Source organism: Cyprinus carpio, chromosome A16 (assembly GCF_018340385.1).
Source record: "Cyprinus carpio isolate SPL01 chromosome A16, ASM1834038v1, whole genome shotgun sequence".
NCBI classification, from domain to species: Eukaryota; Metazoa; Chordata; class Actinopteri; order Cypriniformes; family Cyprinidae; genus Cyprinus; species Cyprinus carpio.
The window spans coordinates 110,863-132,837 of record NC_056587.1 but is presented as its reverse complement, the minus strand read 5'-3'; the positions used below and the strand labels follow the sequence as shown (position 1 = coordinate 132,837).

Below are 21,975 nucleotides of genomic sequence, written 5' to 3'. Positions count from 1 at the left end.
TTAGCCTTAAATTTATGGGCGAAGAAATCAAAGCTGATCCCTAAAGCCTGTTTTAACGTCTACTGTAACAGTCATTAGTAAAGCAGCTCATGGAACACTGCTTGAAGGGTTGCACAAGACACCCACAAAAAACAAACAATAGACCTTTGGCACAAAGATTATTTAGGTCTCAAGCCGGTACAGAGCACATTGCATTTTAATTTCCTTTTTCTCACAATGGCTTGAAAAACAGTAACGCAGGCCGTCACGGACTGATTGTGTACACCTTTAGAGATCTTTCAGTTGCTTACATTTACTAAACAGCCTCCTCATTCAAACATCCAATGTCTCATTCAGAAATTCATAAAGGATATCATTTTCTCAATTTTAGTAAAAAGATAGGATACAAAATAAATGAAGATGCCACAGATTCTAAAGAGCAATTTATCTGGAGTTCATTTGATAATATATACAAGGTATAGAATATACAATGTTTCACAGCAAACTCAGTCGAGATCAGTTTTAACATGGTTAAAATGGCTGGAGTTATACATAATGAAACAGTTTTTTAACTGGTTTATTTTTGTAATCAAAATTTAAAATATATGTTTTTTTTTTTTTTTAGATTAGTATTTTTTTTTTTTTTTTTGTTGCATTGAATACTAATGCATAGATTTTATGTTTCAGTCTGTTGTGCATCTGAAAATCAGTTCTGTTGAAGTACTGTTATGTTAAATTACCATTCTGTAGTCGATTTAGTGAATTATTTGCTTAGACAAATCCAAGACGTGAACTTTAGTTTCTACTAAACATTATCGACTTGCATAACCCAACATCTGGCACATAAAGCATTACAACAGGAATCTGTTATTTAACCTTCCAGTAGTTCTCGCTCTGTTCCTGTTTGTGACTTCAATGCAAAAAAAATATATATATATTTCACCTCTCAGCTACCTCACTTCCTCCCTCTGCCAGAGCCGGTTTCCTGAAAGGCGCAGGAATATTTCCATGGTGACTCTCAAAATAAAAATTAAATAAAAATAAAAATAAATCCCCTCCCACTTTTTCCTCATTAGAATTAACAGTGAAATCACAACAGTAAATCACAGCAATTGTTTTAATATAACCCTTTATTTCCTTAAATATCATAGTCATAGACAAGACATACATGTAGTATGTGCAGTGTGAAAGCTCAGGTTGTTCAGGTGTGGCCTTGTATAAATATTTGCACATAGGAGTCTATTAAATGAGAGCACATTCAATGGGCCACTTTACAAGCAGCAGCAGCTGAATATTAGAGAACATTTCCCTTCCACATTCCAGAAGAAAACCAAGCACGATTATATTTGCAACAAGTATGTACAAGTATAAACTGAACAATGCAGCTTCTTACAGCAATATTACACACGTTGTTTCTAATAGATTTCTGATTTTGCATAAACTTTGAGCATTGCTGCATTTGTGCTAAAAACATCCACATGTGATTAAATGCTCAAGTACAATGCATTTTACAGAATATATAAAAACAATTTCAATAAAATAGAGTCAATACCACTTTACAAGACTTACAAAAACAGCCGGATAGTAGTTTGAACCATATACATATATTGGTTTATAAAGATTTCAGATAACATTCAAGATTTTGCAACCATTTAGTGCAAATATTAAAACTAAAATTTATCCTAATTTGGGTATGTTCACTGTAAGGAAATGTTTCAATAGAAGTATTTCTCATGCCTAAATATAATAGGTCTTATGAAAAGTAATTATTATTAATTAATGTGATTTTCTACAGTGTGGGAAACATGACAAGTTTGTCTGTTTTTGTGTAACAGTTTAAATGCCATGACGTCAAACAGGCTTTCATGTTGCTCACAGAACTCTCCTGACCCACCTTACGGCATGACAGCTGTGTCTCTCTGAAGCACAACACTGTCTTTTTGTATTTCATCAAAGAGCCGTCTGGTAGGAAGCTGTTTTTCTGTCATTAGGGCATTTGCCCTAAAGCTTGACCTTTAACCCCAGCCAGCTCCGAATCCCACATGCATGTCACCCCAGTCCAGTGTGAAGTCTGTACAGTATGTACACCTCTGCTCTCCTTCCATCAGACACCTTCACCTGTTCATCTGCTCATCATACCTGCAGAACAAAACAAATCATCTCCATCACTGCTAGCTCTTTTTATTTAGTGAAAACAATTAAGAATTAAATGTAGATCTAATTTATTTAGAAAATATTTCAATATCAATGGATTATTTTTAGATGTCATTTATGTACAGATGATACAGAAGATGAATAATATTCAAGTTAGATTCAAGCATATCACTTTCACCTCGTATCTAATTTTACATTTATTTGAAACAATAAAGAATTAAATTCATTGATAATATTTATGAAATACACATTTAATGATACATTTGTTGTAAATTATTTACAGAGAAAAGACTAGATATGATATGGAAATAGTGAGGTGGTCAGGAAATTATTAAGTCTCATAAAACAAACATTAAATATTTAAAACAATAATAAAATCAAATGTATTCAAGAAACGTTTTCATTAAAATGATCAAATGATGAAAACAGCTAATGAATATATTTTAGATGTAATAATTAGGATCTATCCATAAATGTATTCATTTAAAAAGTTCAACAAATATTTATTTTATGAACACATTTTATCTGTAAATGTAATTGTTTAATGAAAAACATGATACCAGTGAACGTAATTTGTTTAAATCAAACTTGTATAATTTCAATACCCTATTTTTCCCCTATCATTTCTGGTCATTTCTTCATTAATAATGATCAATACATATTTATTTTATAGAGAAATGACAAGATTTGATTACAGAAGCTGGACTCCCATTTATGGAAAGAATTTATTTTTATAATGATATTATGATATATATGAATTTTCTTTTTAGTCCAGGTTTTGCAATAATGACAGCGCACTATTGTGGCTTGATGTGGACACTCACTGTCTGATGCAGTCTGGGATTTGCAGCTGGGCCACAGGAACAAACTCTGCCAGTTCCTGCAAGCTGTGGATGAAGCGCATCTTCCTGCTGAATTTCTCACTGCAAGAGAGAGGGAAACGGGTCAGTCGGAGAGCTTTTGGTATTAATAATAATTAGGACATTTTGAGCTCTGTTTGCTGAGCTAATGATGATCCACACTTACCTGATGAAGGGTTTGATGACGGTGATTAACGCTCTCACGTACCAGGCTGGGTGAACCACGAAAAGCCCTTTCAAGTCTTTCCTTAACCTGCAGAGGGTTTATCATAAAAGAAAATATATTTAGTACCTCAATCAGAAAAGCAAAGGCAAATATAACGATGTATTAGCACATAAAACTATTTTGTTTCCAGTAACTGGTTGGTTCTCCCACTGGAGAAGCACGATGCCAGCAGAACATGACGACACGAGGGAGCAGTCGCTGACTGGCACCAGCACCACCCTGACCCGTGTGAAACCATGTTGAATCATGGGACACAGACAGACAGAAACTTGGAGACGACAGTTTGTTTATAACATATTCCACTGGTTTCCTAGCTCAAAAATCATCCGCAAATTGAACGTTTTTTGTTCTGTTTCTTGCATATGTTATTTAAAGGTTAGGGGTTGTAAGGCAAAGACATAATTCTGATTGCTACAAAAGACTTTATTCTGATCTACAGGAGTCCAAAAGTCTGAGACAGTCAGTAAAAAGTCAATTAAATTAAATGTAAAAATTCTAAAATTTAATTACAATTCAATACATATTCTAACTTAATTTTTTTTTAACAGTAACATTCAAGTGAAACATTGAATTGAAAAATCACCACGTTTATATATTATATATATATATATATATATATATATATATATATATATATATATATATATATATATATAATAATCCCCTTTTTTGCCTCTGAAAAAAATTCAGAACGATTCAAAGAGCATCTTTGTATACCAATGGAAGCGATATGGAAACAAACATACACTTATTTGATATTTTGTATTCATACAGTATTCATTGGCATTTTTGTTTAAATACAAAATGCTAAATGTTTATTTCAATTCGATTTTGATCTCAGATTTTAAATGTGAACTATGAAAAGGTCAGTGTTTCCTCTGAAACTGTAAAGAGTGTAGCTAAATTGACTTTATCTCTGAGGGGGAGTCGTGGCCTAATGGTTAGAGAGTCGGACTCCCAATCGAAGGGTTGTGAGTTCGAGTCTCGGGCCGGCAGGAATTGTGGGTGGGGGGAGTGCATGTACAGTTCTCTCTCCACCTTCAATACCACGACTTAGGTGTCCTTGAGCAAGGCATCGAACCCCCAACTGCTCCCCGGGCGCCGCAGCATAAAAATGGCTGCCCACTGCTCCGGGTGTGTGTTCACAGTGTGTGTGTCTGTTCACTGCTCTGTGTGTGTGCACTTCGGATGGGTTAAATGCAGAGCACTAATTCTGAGTATGGGTCACCATACTTGGCTGAATGTCACGTCACTCACTCACTCAGGAATTTCCCTTTAGATTCACTGGCTTTTCACATGAGTTCATTTTCTTCCTCGCAGTTCCTCTTTGATTGTGTGAAGTCATGCTTGACTGTTTGTTTCTGTTGTTTTCAGTTGCCGTCTGTACAGTCAGCAGCTTATGAGTGATCGCAGAGGAAACTTCATGCAATGACGCAACAGAGCCAGCAGGAATGACAAATCAGGCTTTCAAGAGCATCCCACACTCCTTAGTTCCTCATTTCCCAAATTGATCTCACATGATAAGTCGACCCTGAATTTCCAGAGTTTACAAATTCCTCACATAAAACATTTATGAGAATGACCTTCACCTGGAAGAATGAAATACAACTGTGAGATAGCTATGCCAGAATATAGGGAAATTAAACATGAATTTACTATGGTAATTCTTTTGCTGGACAATAATAGAATTGAATAGAGTTGATTAGAATCCTGTCTTGATCCTAATCAACCCATCGGGTTTATTTGGGGATAATGACTGGCTGACTGTACAAAACAAAAATTACATAGAGATTTTGTAAATAACTTTGACGACCCTTGAGAACTGCCACACTGGCCTTGAAAAGCCGATACAAGAGTTATAAACCTTAAGCAACTAATCCGCAATGAAGTATGCAATCTAAAAATATAGCAACAACAACAAAAACACATGACAGCTGAGAAGAGGTCAAAGGCTATCTGAGGAATGTCTGGAAGAACTGCGATAACATGGCCTTCTATGTATGAGTCCACAGCATTCCTATCATATTTCATAAGAGGGGCATTAAGAAAGCGAGAGTGGAGGTGGGCTCTCATGTTCAGCAGGAACTAAACTAAAGCGAGACTAACACAGGCAGAGCTTACACACACGCGCCCTCTTCTGGAACTGATGGAAAGTGCCACTGTAGTTTCACGAGCGTTAAAAAAATACGTTTTGTGGCTGTTTTATTGCTTGTGTTTTTGTCTACACTAAAGTTCAAAAGTACAGTAAAAACAGCAATTTGTGTGGAATATTATTACAATTTTAAGTAAGTGTTTACTGTTTCAATATATTTTAAAATGGAATTTATTTCTGTGATGGCAACTGAATTTCCAGGGTTCATTACTCCAGAATTCAGTGTCACGTGATCATTCAGATAATTCTAATATGCTGATTTGGTGCTTAAGAAAAAAAAAAAATTATCAAAAATGTTAAAAATAGTTATTCTGCTTAATATTTTTGTGGAAACGGTGATACTTTTTTTCTTTCTTCTTCTTCTCCCAGATATACACATTTTAAAATGAGTCTTTCTCTTCTGTGAAAGTGTACCAGAAATATTGATGACATCATCTCTTGCTCAGGGGTGCATACATACATTTTTGAGTAATACACCCTCTTTAGAATGAGAACATCCCATCCCCAAATTTCAACAGCATGCAGCTTTGTTTTGTTTTGTTTTGTTTTTCCAGGATGCCTCTCAAACAAATGTCTATTGCCTTTCTGTCCTGCCACAACTTCCTGTTTCCAAAGTAAATACCGTCAACATAAAAAAAGAAAATTTCATTTGTCAAACCATTCCATGCAGTCTTTAAAAACCATATGAAATCAAAATTTAACCAGTCGATTTTCTTCATCACAAAAACAAAGTTTGGTTTCATAATCATAATCAAATTTGTCATTTTTTGTTGGCCACATGGGAGGAGGAAAAAATAATTAATCAATAATTCATTATATAACAACAGAAATCAAATCCTGATGGATAAATTAAGTCTCGGCCTACATAATTTGCCTGCTAAATGCTCTGCATTACTGAGAAATGTATCACAGTACAGAAGTTGAATGTGTAATTTGTTGTTGTCTTCAATTATAAAACTGATGATACATCATAGTAACTACTAGTATAGCTCACCGTCTGTCGATGGACATGTAACACTGTCGAAGCCACTTAATCCCAGGCATCTTATTGCGGGGGGCCATTCCACACAGATACACCAATATGTAATTCTCAGACACCATCAAGTCCAATGTGCCAATAATGTACCTAAATCCAAATAAATCATTAAACGTGAATAAACATTTAAGTCATCGCAATATAAATTCATATCAAATCAATCAGGTTTTACCTGAAGAGATTGTCCATTACATATTCATAGTGTTCTGTTGTATTTTCTGGTAGGTAGCAGGAGGTGAACATAATGAGGGCTGTCGATCCGTCCCCAAAATATCCTAAAAAAAGAGGGTCTAATTTAGTTGGTAGTTTAATCAACGCATGTTCATCTCAGCTTGTTCCACAAAAGCTCACCTCCGTGGGAAAGAACTTGAAGGTAGGGCTCCAGAACGCTCATGTTGACTTGGTAGTCTTGGCCGCCAATATGAAATCGTCTCCATCGTCGCCCATTGTTGTCCACCTGATCCAAGTCCAGGTGTCCCCATCTCTGCGTGCTCCAGTAAACTGGCTTTTCTGATTGCTGCTTTTCCCATCCTGGGAAGATCATCTGCAACGACCACAGTACTAGTGGTTAAACCAGTGCTCAGTGTAGATTCCTTGTCTCATATTTGTGAAAACCAATAAATGACACAACCCTGATGAGTGTCAAAATAATTGAATACCTTCCCACTCTAAGTCGTGCATGCTGTCTGGAAAAGTTGTAAGACTCGCTGTCTGAGGGTGTCTCTAGGGCCTCCAGGTTAATGTCCATCTCTAGATCATCATCAGGAGATGGTGAAAGGGCAGAAGCATCAAACTCGTCAGATTTCATGCTCCGGTCAGTAGAGGTTTTGTCCAGTGTTTAAACTAAGATTTGGCGCCACTAGTCGCTTCTTCCTGACGGTATTACCTGTCAGGGCCAGGCTAGTTGGAGGGTCCTATGTGGAAAAAAAAGTAAAAATATAGGTCAGGCATTACAAAGACATATACTGTACTGTATATTCACTACCATTCAAAAGTTTAGGATCAGTGAGATTTGTATTTTTTTTGTACTTCAAATAAATGTTTTCTATTCATCAAAAATTATGAAAAATGGTTTCCACAAAAAATATGAAGCAGCACAACTGTTTTAATGATGAAAATAAGGAATATCTTTTGATCAGCATATTTGAATGATTTCTGAAGGATCGTGTGACACTCAAAAAATTCAGCTTTGCCAGCTCAGTATAATAATGAAATATATACAGAATATAACAAATAGAATAAATCAAATTTTTAAAATGTACTAAGAAAAAAATATATATATGTTTTTTCAAAATTGTAGTAATATTTCACAATATTATTGTTTTTACTGGATTTTTCATCAAATAAAGCAGCCTTGGAGAATATAAAAGGGCTTCTTTCAGAAACAGGGATGTGGTGTGTGCGTATATATATATATATATATATATATATATATGTGTGCGTATATATATATATATATATATATATATATATATACTATATATATATATATTATATATATAATATGAGACACATTTATATAAGAGATATTTCGGCCAGTAACTAAATGGAGAAATTCAGGTTACCAGGCCTGTTTCCCTCAGTTCCAGGGCTTTCCTCTTCATCGCCAGGACTCTGTGTGTCCTCAGGGAGAGGTCTAAAAAGATCACAATATTTAATCTCATATGCACTCGAGATGAAACATAAATAAGGTGCATTTATCTGTTAACGCAGTTTACCTGGGGAACTCCTCATCCTGCCATTCCTCCCGGAGCTCCATGTCGGGGAAAGCCGAGGTCTTTCTGTTTTCTGAATGACTGGATGAATAAATAGAAAAAGATGTAAAAGGAAGGCAACAGCGCTTCTTGGCCCCTACGTATTATTAGTTATTAACAATGAAATTCTTAGCAGGACAGTAACTTACTCCTCAGTTTTGTCAAAACAACATTCCAGGTTTGTTTGCTTTAATTACGGAACAGGTCAGTGCAAGATCAATGTATAGAAAATATTTAACTTCCAGCAATTTGGAGATGTTTCGAAATGAATTACTGCCATTAATGACAGAGACTGATTTAGTCTTTGATATTTTATTAATGCTTATATCTGCACCTCATGCAAGAATTTTAGATGCCCAAAAATCAACAGCAAATATGTCTGTTAAAATATATAATTTTGTCTATTTATCTATTTTAAACTTATGTGAAATAAACCACTTTCATTTTATATCCCCTAATTTAAAGTTTACTGCCTTTGTCATCAATGACACTCATCTCTTCTTAGAGCAGAAGATGGATCAAAGGATCAAATAATATGTGAGTTAAACCCTAGATAGATAGATAGATAGATAGATAGATAGAAGTTCCACACTAACATAACATGAATAAAAGTAAAAAATGTGTAAGCATTACAAATTCGTGTTGGATTAGACTGCACGTACAAACAGGGCTGTGTACACTTGAAACCCCTCGCCAACGCCCATCACATCGCTCTTTATGGACATAATATGGAAATAATGACAATGTAAACATGCTGAACTCACCTTTTCACTAACCTGCGCGTCAACAACAAACAGCTATTTAATAGCGTTAAAAAATCTCTTCCTTACTCAGGTGGGCTGTTAAAAGCTATTTAAGTAAAAAAAAAAAAAGAAGTAGGCCTATTGCCTAAGAACATTACAAGCACTATAGTTAAACTTACGTATCATAGGATACTGAACCTCGCCATCCTCTTTACAACAAGAGCGATTTTTTCTCTAACTTACCTCACCAGAGCAAAATAACCTTCATTCCAAACAAAAAATTCAGCCAATCAGGGCGCGTCACACTGATGACGCAGCCTCCGCACCTGAGAGAGCAGTTTCAAAGCCCCGCCCACAACCCTACAGCTGCTGTACGTGCAATATCAGCCCAAGGCATCGTAGCTGCGGGGATTTAGATCCAGCAATTCCAATAGTTTCTGCTAAAAAATAAATAAATAAATAAATAAATAAATTCACCAGCTTGGGGCTTGGGACAAAACTTTAACCGTAGTTGTTATTAGTTTACTATTAGTCTGTCATTAATTTTTAAAAGAGAAAAATTTATGAAATCTTTCAAAATCAAAGTCTTCATCCCGAAGGTTTTCTTTCTATACTTCAGCTGGTATGAGTTCAACAGCTTCACACGAGCTCTGGTGAGTTTTAAAGTTGTTTAAAGCTTTTAAAAATCGTGCCTTTTTTTCTGAGCCACATCTACATTGTCGGCTGTGACACAAACTGTAAAGAAATTGTTTGGGATTTTAAATTAAATATTTATTTATTTTTAAATAAAATATAACACAATAACACAAAATGGCTGCATTTACATGTGTGATGTGCAAAATTGAGGCCATCAAGTAGTCTCAGTTCTTTTACTCACTGAAGTGATTGCAAGGTTTCTCAATATTTGTCATTAATATTTGACATTCATTTTATGCAATATAGAGATATATTTCCATGCAAGGAGCAGTTTTTGTGAGAAAATGGAAACAGCAGCATATGCACCCAAACATAGACGAATACCTCTATACATGCTGAACAGATTTATTCAAAACATGCACTGTATCTACATATTTAAACTTTTTTTTCCAATATTGTAGCTTGTAATTTTTATTCTAGACTATACTATTCAAATATATTCTGACATATTGTGTCAAACTTGTCAAATGCAAACTCAAACATAAAATTTGTTCCTGTTTCTACCTCAAGTATTTATTTACGTCAACATGTGGTAATTACACGTGGCACAAATGACCAGAAAATCTAGTTTTGTTTTCAGCTGATTCTCAGCATTTAACAAACAACACAACCTGTTTCTGATGTGAAGCCAGTATCAAATTCATTCAGATCTTGATGGTATTGTCTTCGCTTCAAACCTGTAAACCTGGTACATACACTACACACTATTATCCATCAAGATTGCTCAGAGACTACATTATTTCAAACATGAAATGCTCTTAAACAGGAGGCTGTATGTTTTTAGTGACTGACTGACTCTCTGTGAGTCAATACAGCACCAACACTGTTGCATGAAATCTCAAGACCAATGTTGACCTTATCAGATGTCAAAATGTATTTCAAGAAATATGTAGGGCATTTTTTTAGAACAATGTATAAAGTTGTGGCTCACAACATGATACATCCACTGCAAAGCATGTAGGTGTGTACTGTTTCAGCAATTCTTCTTGATGTAACTCTTACAAGATTTAGGAAAGTAATCAGCTGTTGTGAAAACCTTTGTTTTGGCTGATAAAATACGTCAGTAACACATTCTGCAACTTACTGTATTAAAGGATGTATTATTAGTCATATCGCATAAACACTGAGGGTTTTTATGACAGTAAGTTTCATGCATTCTCTTCTTGTCCGGACATGAACTTGGAATTTGGTATGGAAATTATTAATATTGCATAACAGTTTTAATATTATCACAATTTTACAGTCTAAAACCATCAAAAGTTATAATGACATATATATTTTTTAGTGGTGGTGCCATTGGAAAAGATTGGAGTAGAAGTATTTTCCCCTTTTAAAACATTCTAGAAACTTACATTTTTGTTGTTTTTCCATTTATATTTGCATTTTTAATTCGTGACAGCAGTGAAATTCTTAATATTGTGTCAAATATGACAGAAAATCTGATGGTCTGTCAGGTGACAGGATATGAGAGGAGATGTCTTTCTGTGGTTGTTAGGTCTCAAATATTAGTCAAGAAGATTGGCAAAAGTACCGGAAATCAGTTCAACAGCAACTTCCTTTTTCTGAAATCCTCTTTCTAAATAACTAGACACATAAGTGGTACAAGGATTTCTCTCGTGTCCTTCTGTTGTACACTTCGGAGTGCACCAGAACGTTAACAACAACTCGTACGTTAGTCACTGGCTCATCCAGTATGTGCTTATGACCTCTTATGGTACTTGTTTTGATCTTATATGTTTTGTCCAGTTAGTAACTGAAACCTTTATAAACAGAGGCCAGTTGAACTTAATCATTACACTGCATACAAATCCATTAATTTATTATTATTACTTCAGTGTTTAGGGACAGATTTCTGATGACAATATGTAATCTAAATTTTGACTTACCCATTTTGCAAGTACCCTTCCCTCTGGTCTGAGTAAGTCCCCATGTCTAAAATCGTTAAAAGAAAGTGTCTAGATTAGAAATGCATTGATGAGCATGACCTGAGGTGTTGCATGAGCTTCGATACAATGGAAGCCAGTTTCAGTGTCTGTATCTTGTGTCTTGTGTAAGGGAACTCGCCCTGACTGTCAGTACAGGTTTTTCAACATTTCTGACTTCTGCTGACTGAATTGTCTGTCTCCCATTGGCTCAGCTGCTTTGAGAACTTCTGCTCCCCCACAGGGAAGGCTGGGAAGGTGGAGGAAGATGCCACAGACAGGCATGGCTTCATGGTCCTAATACCCTTGAGGTTACAGGACTCTTTAAAAGACTATTAGCTACTCCACAGTTAGCTGTTTGTATTCTGTTATGTGCAAACACTACTGTTCAAAAGGTTGAGGTCAGTAAGATTAATACTTCAAATTCAGTAAGGATTCATTAAACTGATCAAAAGTAAAGACATTTACATTATTCAAATAAAAGCTAATTCAAATAAATATTTTTATTCAAAGAAAAAAGGAATAACATTTTCCACAAAAATATTTTGCAGCACAACTGGTTTCAACATTGATAATAAGAAGTTATTTGAGCACCAAATTAGCATATTAGAATGATTTATAAAGGATCATGTGACACTGAAAACTGCAGCAATGAATGTTGACAATTAATTTGAAAATATACATTTTTATAACATATTTGTGTTTGAATATTACATTGTAATAATATTTTACCACATCAATGATTTTCCTGTTTTTTTTTCTTTTAATCAAATAAATGCAGCCTTGATGAGGATAAGAAACTTCTTTAAGAAACATGACAAAATATTACTGACTCCAAACTAGTATACAAGAAAAATTAAAAAATGAGCCTGCAATGAAATTGTGTCTTTGTACAGAAAAAGCTCAGAAACTACATATGGAACTACTTGAAAATGTTTTATTCATACTCGGTCACAGAGAACATAAAATAAAATAAAAAAGTCCTTGGCAATAAAATACTTGACAAAGAGATTGAGCTCTTGAATGTCCTGTTTCACAACCATAGCACAGTTATACATTTACATTAAATCAACATTTCATTCAAAATCAATAACATTATTATGATATTGGTGTTATAGTTTGGCGGAATCGATTAGTACACCTGTGCTTAGTTCTCCTGAGGCAGCATGCAGCAATCCTCTGCTGTCACCATGTCAAATCTCACCAAACTATTAGTCAGGGTTAATTCACGGTGGGGTACACAACACCTCAAAACACCAACATACCATATTATATGTGTCAAGTCCGATATTAACTGATTTTGTTTAACGGTTTAATTTTTTAACTAAATTAGCTCTTTTTCGTCTATGGAGAAAAAAAAAAGTCTTTATATAACAGCCTGATAAAACATGTATTATATAAGATTCATCCAATTTGGCCTTTAAAATGCCTTGGACTGAGCCTTTGTATTTATTAGTATAATGATTATAATTATGATGATAGTCCAGTATGAATGAATCTGCTAATAAGCTACAGGCCATATAACAAATCAAACTGACTGTTCATGAAAAAGCTTTTTTTTCCCCCTAAACCTTAATGTACCCAAAGCCATTAAATCATCAATTAAATTATGTGACATAAAATAATATAAACTAACAGAATACTGAAGTTTTAAATCTCAAATGATCAAACGTTTAACATGCCTCACCACACAAATAGAACTGAGGTCTTTGGTATTTAATGGTAAAATCTCAATGACTAAAATGCAGGTGTCCTGATTTCTAAGCGGGAGCAGGTCAGTTAACACCTATAAACATGCAAAAGGCCACAGAGGGGATTACTGGTAGTTTAGCTCCGTATCCACATGAGATTAAAAATTGATTGCCTGCTAGGATAATACTGTGAGAGTGTTACTGTAAATAGCAATTTCCATTCACTTTTATAAATCAAGGGAGAAGTCAAAAAAGATTTTCTGGGGAAAATCAATGCCATGCCACAGAGGTGATCTGCAGGCAAGCTGAAAATAACTTTAATTAACACTACAAAGAATGAAGAATGTTACTGGCATCAAAAGCAACGATAGCTACCATGTTATAATTAATTGTATATATACCAGAAATTCATTATGCACTGTCAGTAGCTAGCTTGCACTGGGTGCTTATTGTCAATTTTAGATAATGTGTTTATGTGTCTTAATGAGGCTTCTGATTAATTTAGAAGATCAAACATGAATATGACTGTGAAGAATAAATAAACAGCCTAAATCTGAATTTTTTTTTTTTTTTTTTACGGTAGCCAAACTTTAAACATTGTACATATAATGCATTTATGTAATGCTCCATTCGATCACGAGCATGTACCAGTTCTTAGAAAGTCAACAGAATGGTCTCTTCAGACTATCGTACCTTTGTGAGTTTAACAGATCAAAAAAAGTGCCATTTCATTCTCATGCCCTGATGCAGCACTGTTGGATATGTACTTCATCTTCTTGAAGATGCAGAAGGACTTTCCTTCTCCAGCTCTTATTCAAGACTCTCTTGGACAACAGATTCTCATCACTGGCCCTCAGGAGACGTGTCCTCCATGCTGGCAATCTTGCTTACTTTCTCCACCAAAACCTCAGGACTGATTTTTGGTAGGCCATTGTCTAATGGACAACCCTCCACCAGACTGTTCATTGGCGTTGGAGGAAATTGGGTATCGTCCTCAATCCCAGCGTCCTCGGGACATTGTTGTGATTCACTCTGGTCCTGATTGGAATCATCATCCAGATCTAGGTCCTCTATGTTGCCACTTTGATATGCTTTCTTTTCCCTCTCCTTCAGGAAGTCTGTGATTATGGAGATTACCTTCTTGCGGGATACTAATGTGTTACCCTGTATAAAGGCCTTCACATCCGGATATGGACTGCTCATTGGCTTCAGGTCCAGACTGTTGTTTTTGGCTTTTTCTAGTGCTTTACTCATCTATGAAAAAAGGAAATACAGATATCAATTAGTAAAGTGAGAAAAATCTTTAATTCAACAGGAAGTGTCATTCACAATTTATTTTATTTCATTTTTTACATTTCAACATTAAAAGACAAACTGGGTTAGAAAGATCTTTTTCTGATTTTAATTCTTGCTGAGGGTTTACCATAAAATACTTTTGATAAAAGACATGTTATATTCTTTAAGGTGAAGAATGTGCTTTGTGTTTCAAAATTAATTTTCTATATTTTTTCTCCTAATCTGGCCAAATATGCAGAGTCAATTATAGGTAAGCCATTTGAACCTTCGTTCTCAGATAGGTATAAAGCACTGAGTACCTCTTCCCTGTAGACAGTGCTGGAGCTGTAGACGGCTAGCTGTCGGAAGGGCTCCTTGTTGTCATTGAAAGAGATTGTCATGGCAACCACCAGGTTGTAGCTGTGATTGTGGCAGAACTCACAGAGGTCCTGCTGTAGTCCACGCCTCTGAAGAAAAGCCTAAATATTAATAAAAATGATCAGTGCAAGGTATTTACACCTGAAAATGGAATCTTTAAAATACACACAGATCAATTTCATTTTATGACATCTCTGATCTCTTCTGAATCATTTTGACAAATATTTCTGATTAACTTCTTTGGTAATTTGACAGTTAAATTAATTATGTAATAAACATTAAATTAGTGGCATTATTACTTTGAAGTAATAATTGAGATTCTGTGGGTAATATCATTTATTATTTTTAAAATATCGGGGACTTATTTTTTTTTTTACTTATACAATGTAAAAAATAAAAAATAAATCTAAAATTTTCCCCAGTCTCCTGTAGTGTCTTAATATTGTGTGTGTACTAACAAGAGAAGAGTAGAGTCTGTCACGGAGGTTAACGTCTGGTGTAATCAGTGGGTGTGCAAGACAGGCCGCCCAGCCCTGCGGTGAGTCTGGGTGTGTCTGACTTGGAATCAGTTGTGCTTCGGTATTAATGAGGAGTCACGAGGATGGACACATGAGCACACTTTGTGCCCACAACAGTAGCTCCTTACATTACAGAATCTACATTTCCTCTTTCTCTTTGTGGAACCAAGTACTGAGGCTAAATGCATAGCACAAACACAAGATTCACTTCATTTAGGAGAAAACATGTCATTTGCATGTGATCTTCTAAATTTAAAAAAGCATCAGAAATAGACCTGCTAGAGTGTTTTAGAAATGCTGCAAGTTTGCAATGAGATTCCATACATAACTTATAGGTTATAGAAATGCACCAATACAATCACCATTATATACCTATATATATATATATATATATATATATATATATATATATATATATATATATATACACACACACACACACAGTTATTAATTGTTGGATTCATTTAATGTATTGTAATCAGCATTTTTATTCCTATCATTTATCTTCATTTATCGCTTAACTACCTACCTGCCCAAATATGTATATATAAATACACACACGTAAATATGTCTTAAATATAGACATGTATGTGTGTATATTTACATTTATATATAAATATACACAGTACACACATATATTTTGTAAACACAAACTTTTATATTTTGGATGTGATTAATCAGTTTGACAGCCCTCTTTTTATATATATATATATATATATATATATATATATATATATATATATATATATATATATATATATATATATATATATATATAATGACAATATAACAATGTTATTAATTTATAATTTATCTTCTCTTAACTACCTACCTGCCCAAATGAATAAAACCTGAATATTCAGCACTGATCAAAACAGGTTGGATGCCTCTTTCACACATATATAAAACAAGCATCTTTTGTTTTACCATGCATAACATTGCTGCTTATTCAGCAACTTGCACTATAAGTATTATATAATTTTAAGACGAAATCCAGAGTTACTTTTAAGAAAACAATACATTCTGCATGTATAGCAAACAATTATTCAGTACTGAATCACATTTAATAATTAATAAAATTGACTGAGGTGTGAGTAATTTGTAATATTCCATCAAAAAAAGTGAGTTTTATTGTTTAAAACCTCTATCGAAATGATCATATTAGTATTATATAACTTCTTTCATTGTTCCTATGTAGTATTGCAATTAAAAAAACATACATTGTGTCTGTTTGAAAGAAAAGCAATGAAAGAAAAAAAGACGTCATAGAATTTTGCAACGTCAATTACAAAAAAGTACCTTGTACTTCTTAAGAGTGTGATTAAATCCTTTTAAACACAATTCAAACAAAAAAACACTGATCAGGTGACAAAAAAAACATGCAATAAAGTGATAAAATAAAATATCAGCATTTGTATATATCTGCATAAATATTAGTTTTTTTTTGTTAAAAGCGGTATCAGCCAAAAACAATAAAATCAAGACACTGCAAGCTTCAGAGATTGAAGAAGCTATAAGAGGTCAAGTGTAATATGTCAAATAACAGCACTGACCTCTAGTGTCATGTAAATGACACTGACAGCTAATTTTAGATCCCCACCAGACGCTGCTTTCATGTCTTTCAACAGCATCTGTTCTGTGGAGAGGCCTGAAATACAAAACAGTGCCATGAAATTACTTGTGATGATTGCATGCTTTCAAATTATACTGTTTATTATGTCTACATCAAGTGGTTTGTTTCATTAACCTACACAGTAAAAGACCCTCTCACCTGACACATCAAACTTGGCATTCTGTAGCGACTGAAAGAGAGCACCCCTCTGAGGCAGTTTGGGAAAACGTTTTTCCAGAAAGACGGCGTACTGGCTGTCCTTAGGGGTGACTTGGCCTGCCTCAGGTGCCATGTTAATACAGTCTTGGATAATGGCACCTGTCAACACATACATTATGCAAGTTAACAAGATTTTATCTTTCTGCTGACATCTCACATCTCTATCAAGTCAAATCTAGAGGGTACCATGAACAAACTGACTATCTCCTCCGACTAAATGCCACTGAAGACCATGCTGAGCCCATCTGATGTCTAACAGATTGAATAGCAGTCATGCTGCGAGAGCTCACATTCCTCTCTGTGTTTATCACATCGCCATGACACTCACCATATAAAAGCTGAGCCACTTGTTGGTCGAGCACCTCAGGTGCTTTTGGGCAATGCGCTCTGTCACCAAGGTGGCACAGGAGCCCACGGGCTCCACAGTGACAGGGCAGGAGGGGGATGTGGGCCTCTGTAGGAGGTGATGGTCAATCACTTCCACAACAGCGTCTTCCAGTTCACTGTCAGCACTACAGAATAACACAGATTTAGTATAAAAGAACTGACCAAATCTCCTAATATTCACTTCAGAACTTTACTGGCATTTCACAGATTTAATAATAATAATAATAATAATAATATTTATATATTATTGGATATTCTAATATTTATTAATATTAGAATATGAATATATTTATAGAATGTATTTATTTTATGAGTTATATTATTTATATTAATATATCAAAAAATTGTCTCACATTTCAGCACTGTATCCTGCTTCTGTGGTCACAGGTTCAGTACAATAAACACTTTATATGTCGCTAATAATGGTGCACTTATTAGATTAATATATAATAACTGTTGTAACAATATTCTGATATGTATTTTTTGTTGCCATTAATTTTTTAAAGAGACCCTTTTAGCACACATTTACGTACATCCAGGCATATGGTGCAGTAAAATGCTTCATAATTCTATTGCAATTAATTGCTATTATTATAAATGTGTTATATTAAATATATAACTACTACTGTTTAAAAGTTGGCAGATGAGATTAGGTAATTTTCTGAAAGTCTCTCATATGCTCAGCAATTTAAAAAAATTACAATATAATTACAATTTGAAAGAACAGAAGTGTAATTTATTCCTGTGATTGCAAAGCTAAATTTTCAACAGTCATTACTCCAGTCTCTGTGTCACATGATCCTTCAGAAATCTTTTTAATACAATGACTTGGTGCATAAGAAACTTTTCTGATTATTATCAATGACAACAGTTGTGCTGGTGCTTAATATTTTTGGTTTTTCAACATCCTTGATGAAATGAATGCTCAATTGATGAATTGAAAGCACAAAGAATGGCATTAATTTAAAACGATAAAAGTCTTTACTGTCACTTTTGATGAATTGAATCCATTCTTGCTGAATATTGCATATGTGCTACAGAACAGAAGACTGACCTGGGCAGAATATTGTGGTCGACCAGCGTCAGCATCAGTTGTTTATTCTTGTGCAGGCCGTGGAGGTCCACCTCGTCCCTGAACAGCAGGCAGTCCTGCGACAGACCGGTTTCTCTCAGCAGAAAGGTGCAGTCAGAGCGCAAGGGGAACTCAGCCCGTGGGATGTTGAGTACAGGGACCGGCATCTTCTTACAATCAAGACTCTACGAGAGGACAACAATAATAAACAAAACAATCATCCAGAATTATCACCTCTATTACCTCTGCCACAATTCTCAAGTTTTCCAAGAACACCACAGCTAAAGTGGTTTATTAGGTTGGGGATTGCATACCTTTGAAAGAAAGTAGGCGAAGGTCAGGGCTGATACCATGGAGTCCATATCACAAGCCTCATTTCCCAATACAACATGCAGCCCTGTGCTGTTCTTACTACAACCCTGAGAATGAAAGAGAACAATGTCACAGGCTGCTGGACTAATATAGGACAAGAATTCATAACTGCAAACCTAGTTCTTCATAATAAGGCTTTGGTGGCCTCTATTAAACCAGGCTGAAATACAAAACTAGAATATCGGTTTGTGGTTTCTTTGACATTACCTACGCATAAATATTTACTGCAAGCAGCAAGTACATGACAAGCTGTAAATGCATCCAACAGACTGTGAAGACTTCCAGCTCCATAAAGAGCTTCATCTGCGAATAATGTTGAACTTATGATCACCCGGTAGCTCTATATTACTACACGTGTCAGAGATAAAACACATTTTGTGGCTTCTTCTCACCAGATTTAGTACAGCAGTGTATTCCTTTAACAGATGATAACATGAATGACAACAAAATTAATACAAATAAACTAATTTTCTGTTAAGTTTAATATTTGTTCTTAACCCAAAAATGAAAATTCTGTCATCATTTCTCAACTTCCAAGCCTTTTTTTCTGTTCAACATAAAAGGAGATGTTCTGATGAATGCTGACACTGCTCTTGTTCATACAACAAAACAATACAGTAACCAGGGGTTATCAAAAAAAAAAAAAAAAAAAAAACGCTCCATAAAATTAGGCCACATTAACTTATGCACTATATCAGATCAGGGTTATTCAAATCTTACCCTTGAGAGCCAGTGCACTGCAGAGTTTAGCTCCAACCCTGATCAAACACACCTGAGCATGCTAATCAGTGTCTTCAGGATCATTAGAAAATCACAGGTAGGTGAGTTTGATCAGGGTTGGAGCTAAACTCTGCAGTGCACTGGCCCTCAAGGGTAAGATTTGAATAACCCTGCACTATATAGTCAAATTATGTATTTGTGTGGAACAGATCTGTTTTTATTAGCTGAAAATCTTCCTCTCTGCCACAGCTCAAATCTCATCCACACTTCCACATATTCAAATATTGTGTGAAAACATTTAATGCTAACAATAATGTCTTGGAAACTATTTTACAGTAAGTAACAATATGCCTAAGCGAAAATGAAATTTTAAAGAGCTATGATGAAGGGCACCTCAGATTTTCAGAGTAAAATAACTTAAATTTCAGTGTTGTTCCGAACATGATGAATAATAGCACAGCTTCAGAAGACTTGGAATATACACTACTGTAAAAAAAAAAAGAAAAATAAAAAGTCTGGAGTCTGTAAGATTTGTAATGTTTCTGATTATTTTTTTTGCTCACCAAGGCTGCATTATTTAACTTAATTAGTATAAACATTAACATTGTGAAATATTATTACAATTTAAAAGAACTCTCTCTTTTTAAATATATTATTATTGTGAAAAACATTGATTTTATCGATTTTGGAAACAGATGCTGTTGAATAATTTTTTGATTTTCTGGATTATTTGATGAACAGAAATTTAAAAAGAACAGCATTTATTTGAAAAAGAAATCTTTTGTAACGTTATAAATGTCTTTACTGACATTTTTGGTCAATTTAATGGATCCTTGCTGAATAAAAGTATTACTTTATTTAAAAAAAAAAAAAGACAGACCAACACTTTTAAACAGTAATGCAGTTATGGACTATATGTTTATTAAAATGTGCTTTTCTATCTCTCTCTCTCTCTTTTTTTTTAACCTTAAGAACCCACAACTCTATTTCGAAGCCTATTTGCTGGACCACTTACGAGATGAAGAACACTTTTAATAGAATAACACCAAACGCATCGCCCTGGATTCAGTAAAACCTTTCATCCCTCCACGCGATAACTCCTCATCCAGCGTTAATTAGCATTTGGCCTGCTCCATTACTCCAGCCGAATTCAGAAGCCATCTGTGACGTCAGCATTAAATGATGTACTCTGATCTGGACTGCCAGCTGGGGTTTGTTTGAAATGCTGGACGACGGACTGTCAACACAGAGTGACTGAGCTCAAAACTGGCACAGACCGGGGTGAGGCTTGTTTCGGGTGAGGTTTTTTTTGGCAAGATCCCTCTTTCTCATGTGATAATCATCACCAAAATCTCTGTTAGATGGGGAAGTTAAGGAAAAACATGCTTATTCATGTCCGTATGTGCATGGCCTGAGGACGGCGCAGGAAGTTAGTCACTGCAATGTGAAATGGACCACGGGATGGTGAGTAAACAGTACAGAACCTGCGGCTCTTGGGTCAGGGTGGAAAGAGCTCTAGTGTGCACTCTATTTGCAAGCTCACGCTTCGATGCAGACAAAAAGCACTTTGACCACAAGTGCAACCGTATAATTTCTTCAATCATTGACTGAATTAGTTAAAGAACCCATCTCTGCTTGCTTCTATGAGATGAGAGTCTCAAAGTAAACATGGGGCTTCAGTATATCTGCCCGGCCGTGGGTGAGTGCAGGTGTCAGGGTGTTTGGGTTTTAAACAACAGTGTTTTGGGTAGAGAGATGCACTGCTGTTGGACAGATGCTGTCAGGATGATGTGCAGCAGGTGTTATTGTCTCTGCAAACAGGGCTACCTTCAGTTTTGAAACTGAGTGCATTAAGCTGAAAATCTAGAAAAGTTGGAATTGTTCTTATTGACTAAACATACTGACAGCACCTTTAGAAAATAGTCTCCAAAAGATGGATGCATTGGCACCAAACAGCTCATTAAATTTTTTTAAACCATTTTTAATAGCACACGTATACAATTATAAAATTGTGTACATTAAATAATATATATATATATATATATATATATATATATATATATATATATATGAACATTTACTCGATTATACAGTTAAGCCATACTTGTGCCAAATATTTGAATGTCATTTGATTGTACTTCATATACTTTTTTTTAAAAATAAAATGATACACGTATAAATAATACGATAAAAGTACTGTAAAAACACA

General features: G+C 34.8%; 1 protein-coding gene and 1 pseudogene across 1 annotated transcript; both read right to left on the bottom strand.

Moving 5' to 3' along the window:
* Positions 1 to 1,091: 1,091 nt before the first annotated feature.
* Positions 1,092 to 11,726, bottom strand: LOC109104835 (annotated as a pseudogene).
* Positions 11,727 to 13,922: 2,196 nt separating this feature from the next.
* On the bottom strand, positions 13,923 to 17,660 carry LOC109104837 (prune exopolyphosphatase 1). Its single transcript, XM_042771918.1, has 5 exons — positions 17,544 to 17,660; positions 17,156 to 17,314; positions 16,938 to 17,032; positions 14,809 to 14,967; positions 13,923 to 14,467 (listed from the first exon to the last, which is right to left on the bottom strand). The coding sequence occupies exons 2-5, from the start codon at positions 17,286 to 17,288 to the stop codon at positions 14,057 to 14,059; spliced, it is 798 nt and encodes a 265-aa protein (XP_042627852.1). The 5' UTR covers positions 17,289 to 17,314; positions 17,544 to 17,660; the 3' UTR covers positions 13,923 to 14,056.
* Positions 17,661 to 21,975: the final 4,315 nt, after the last annotated feature.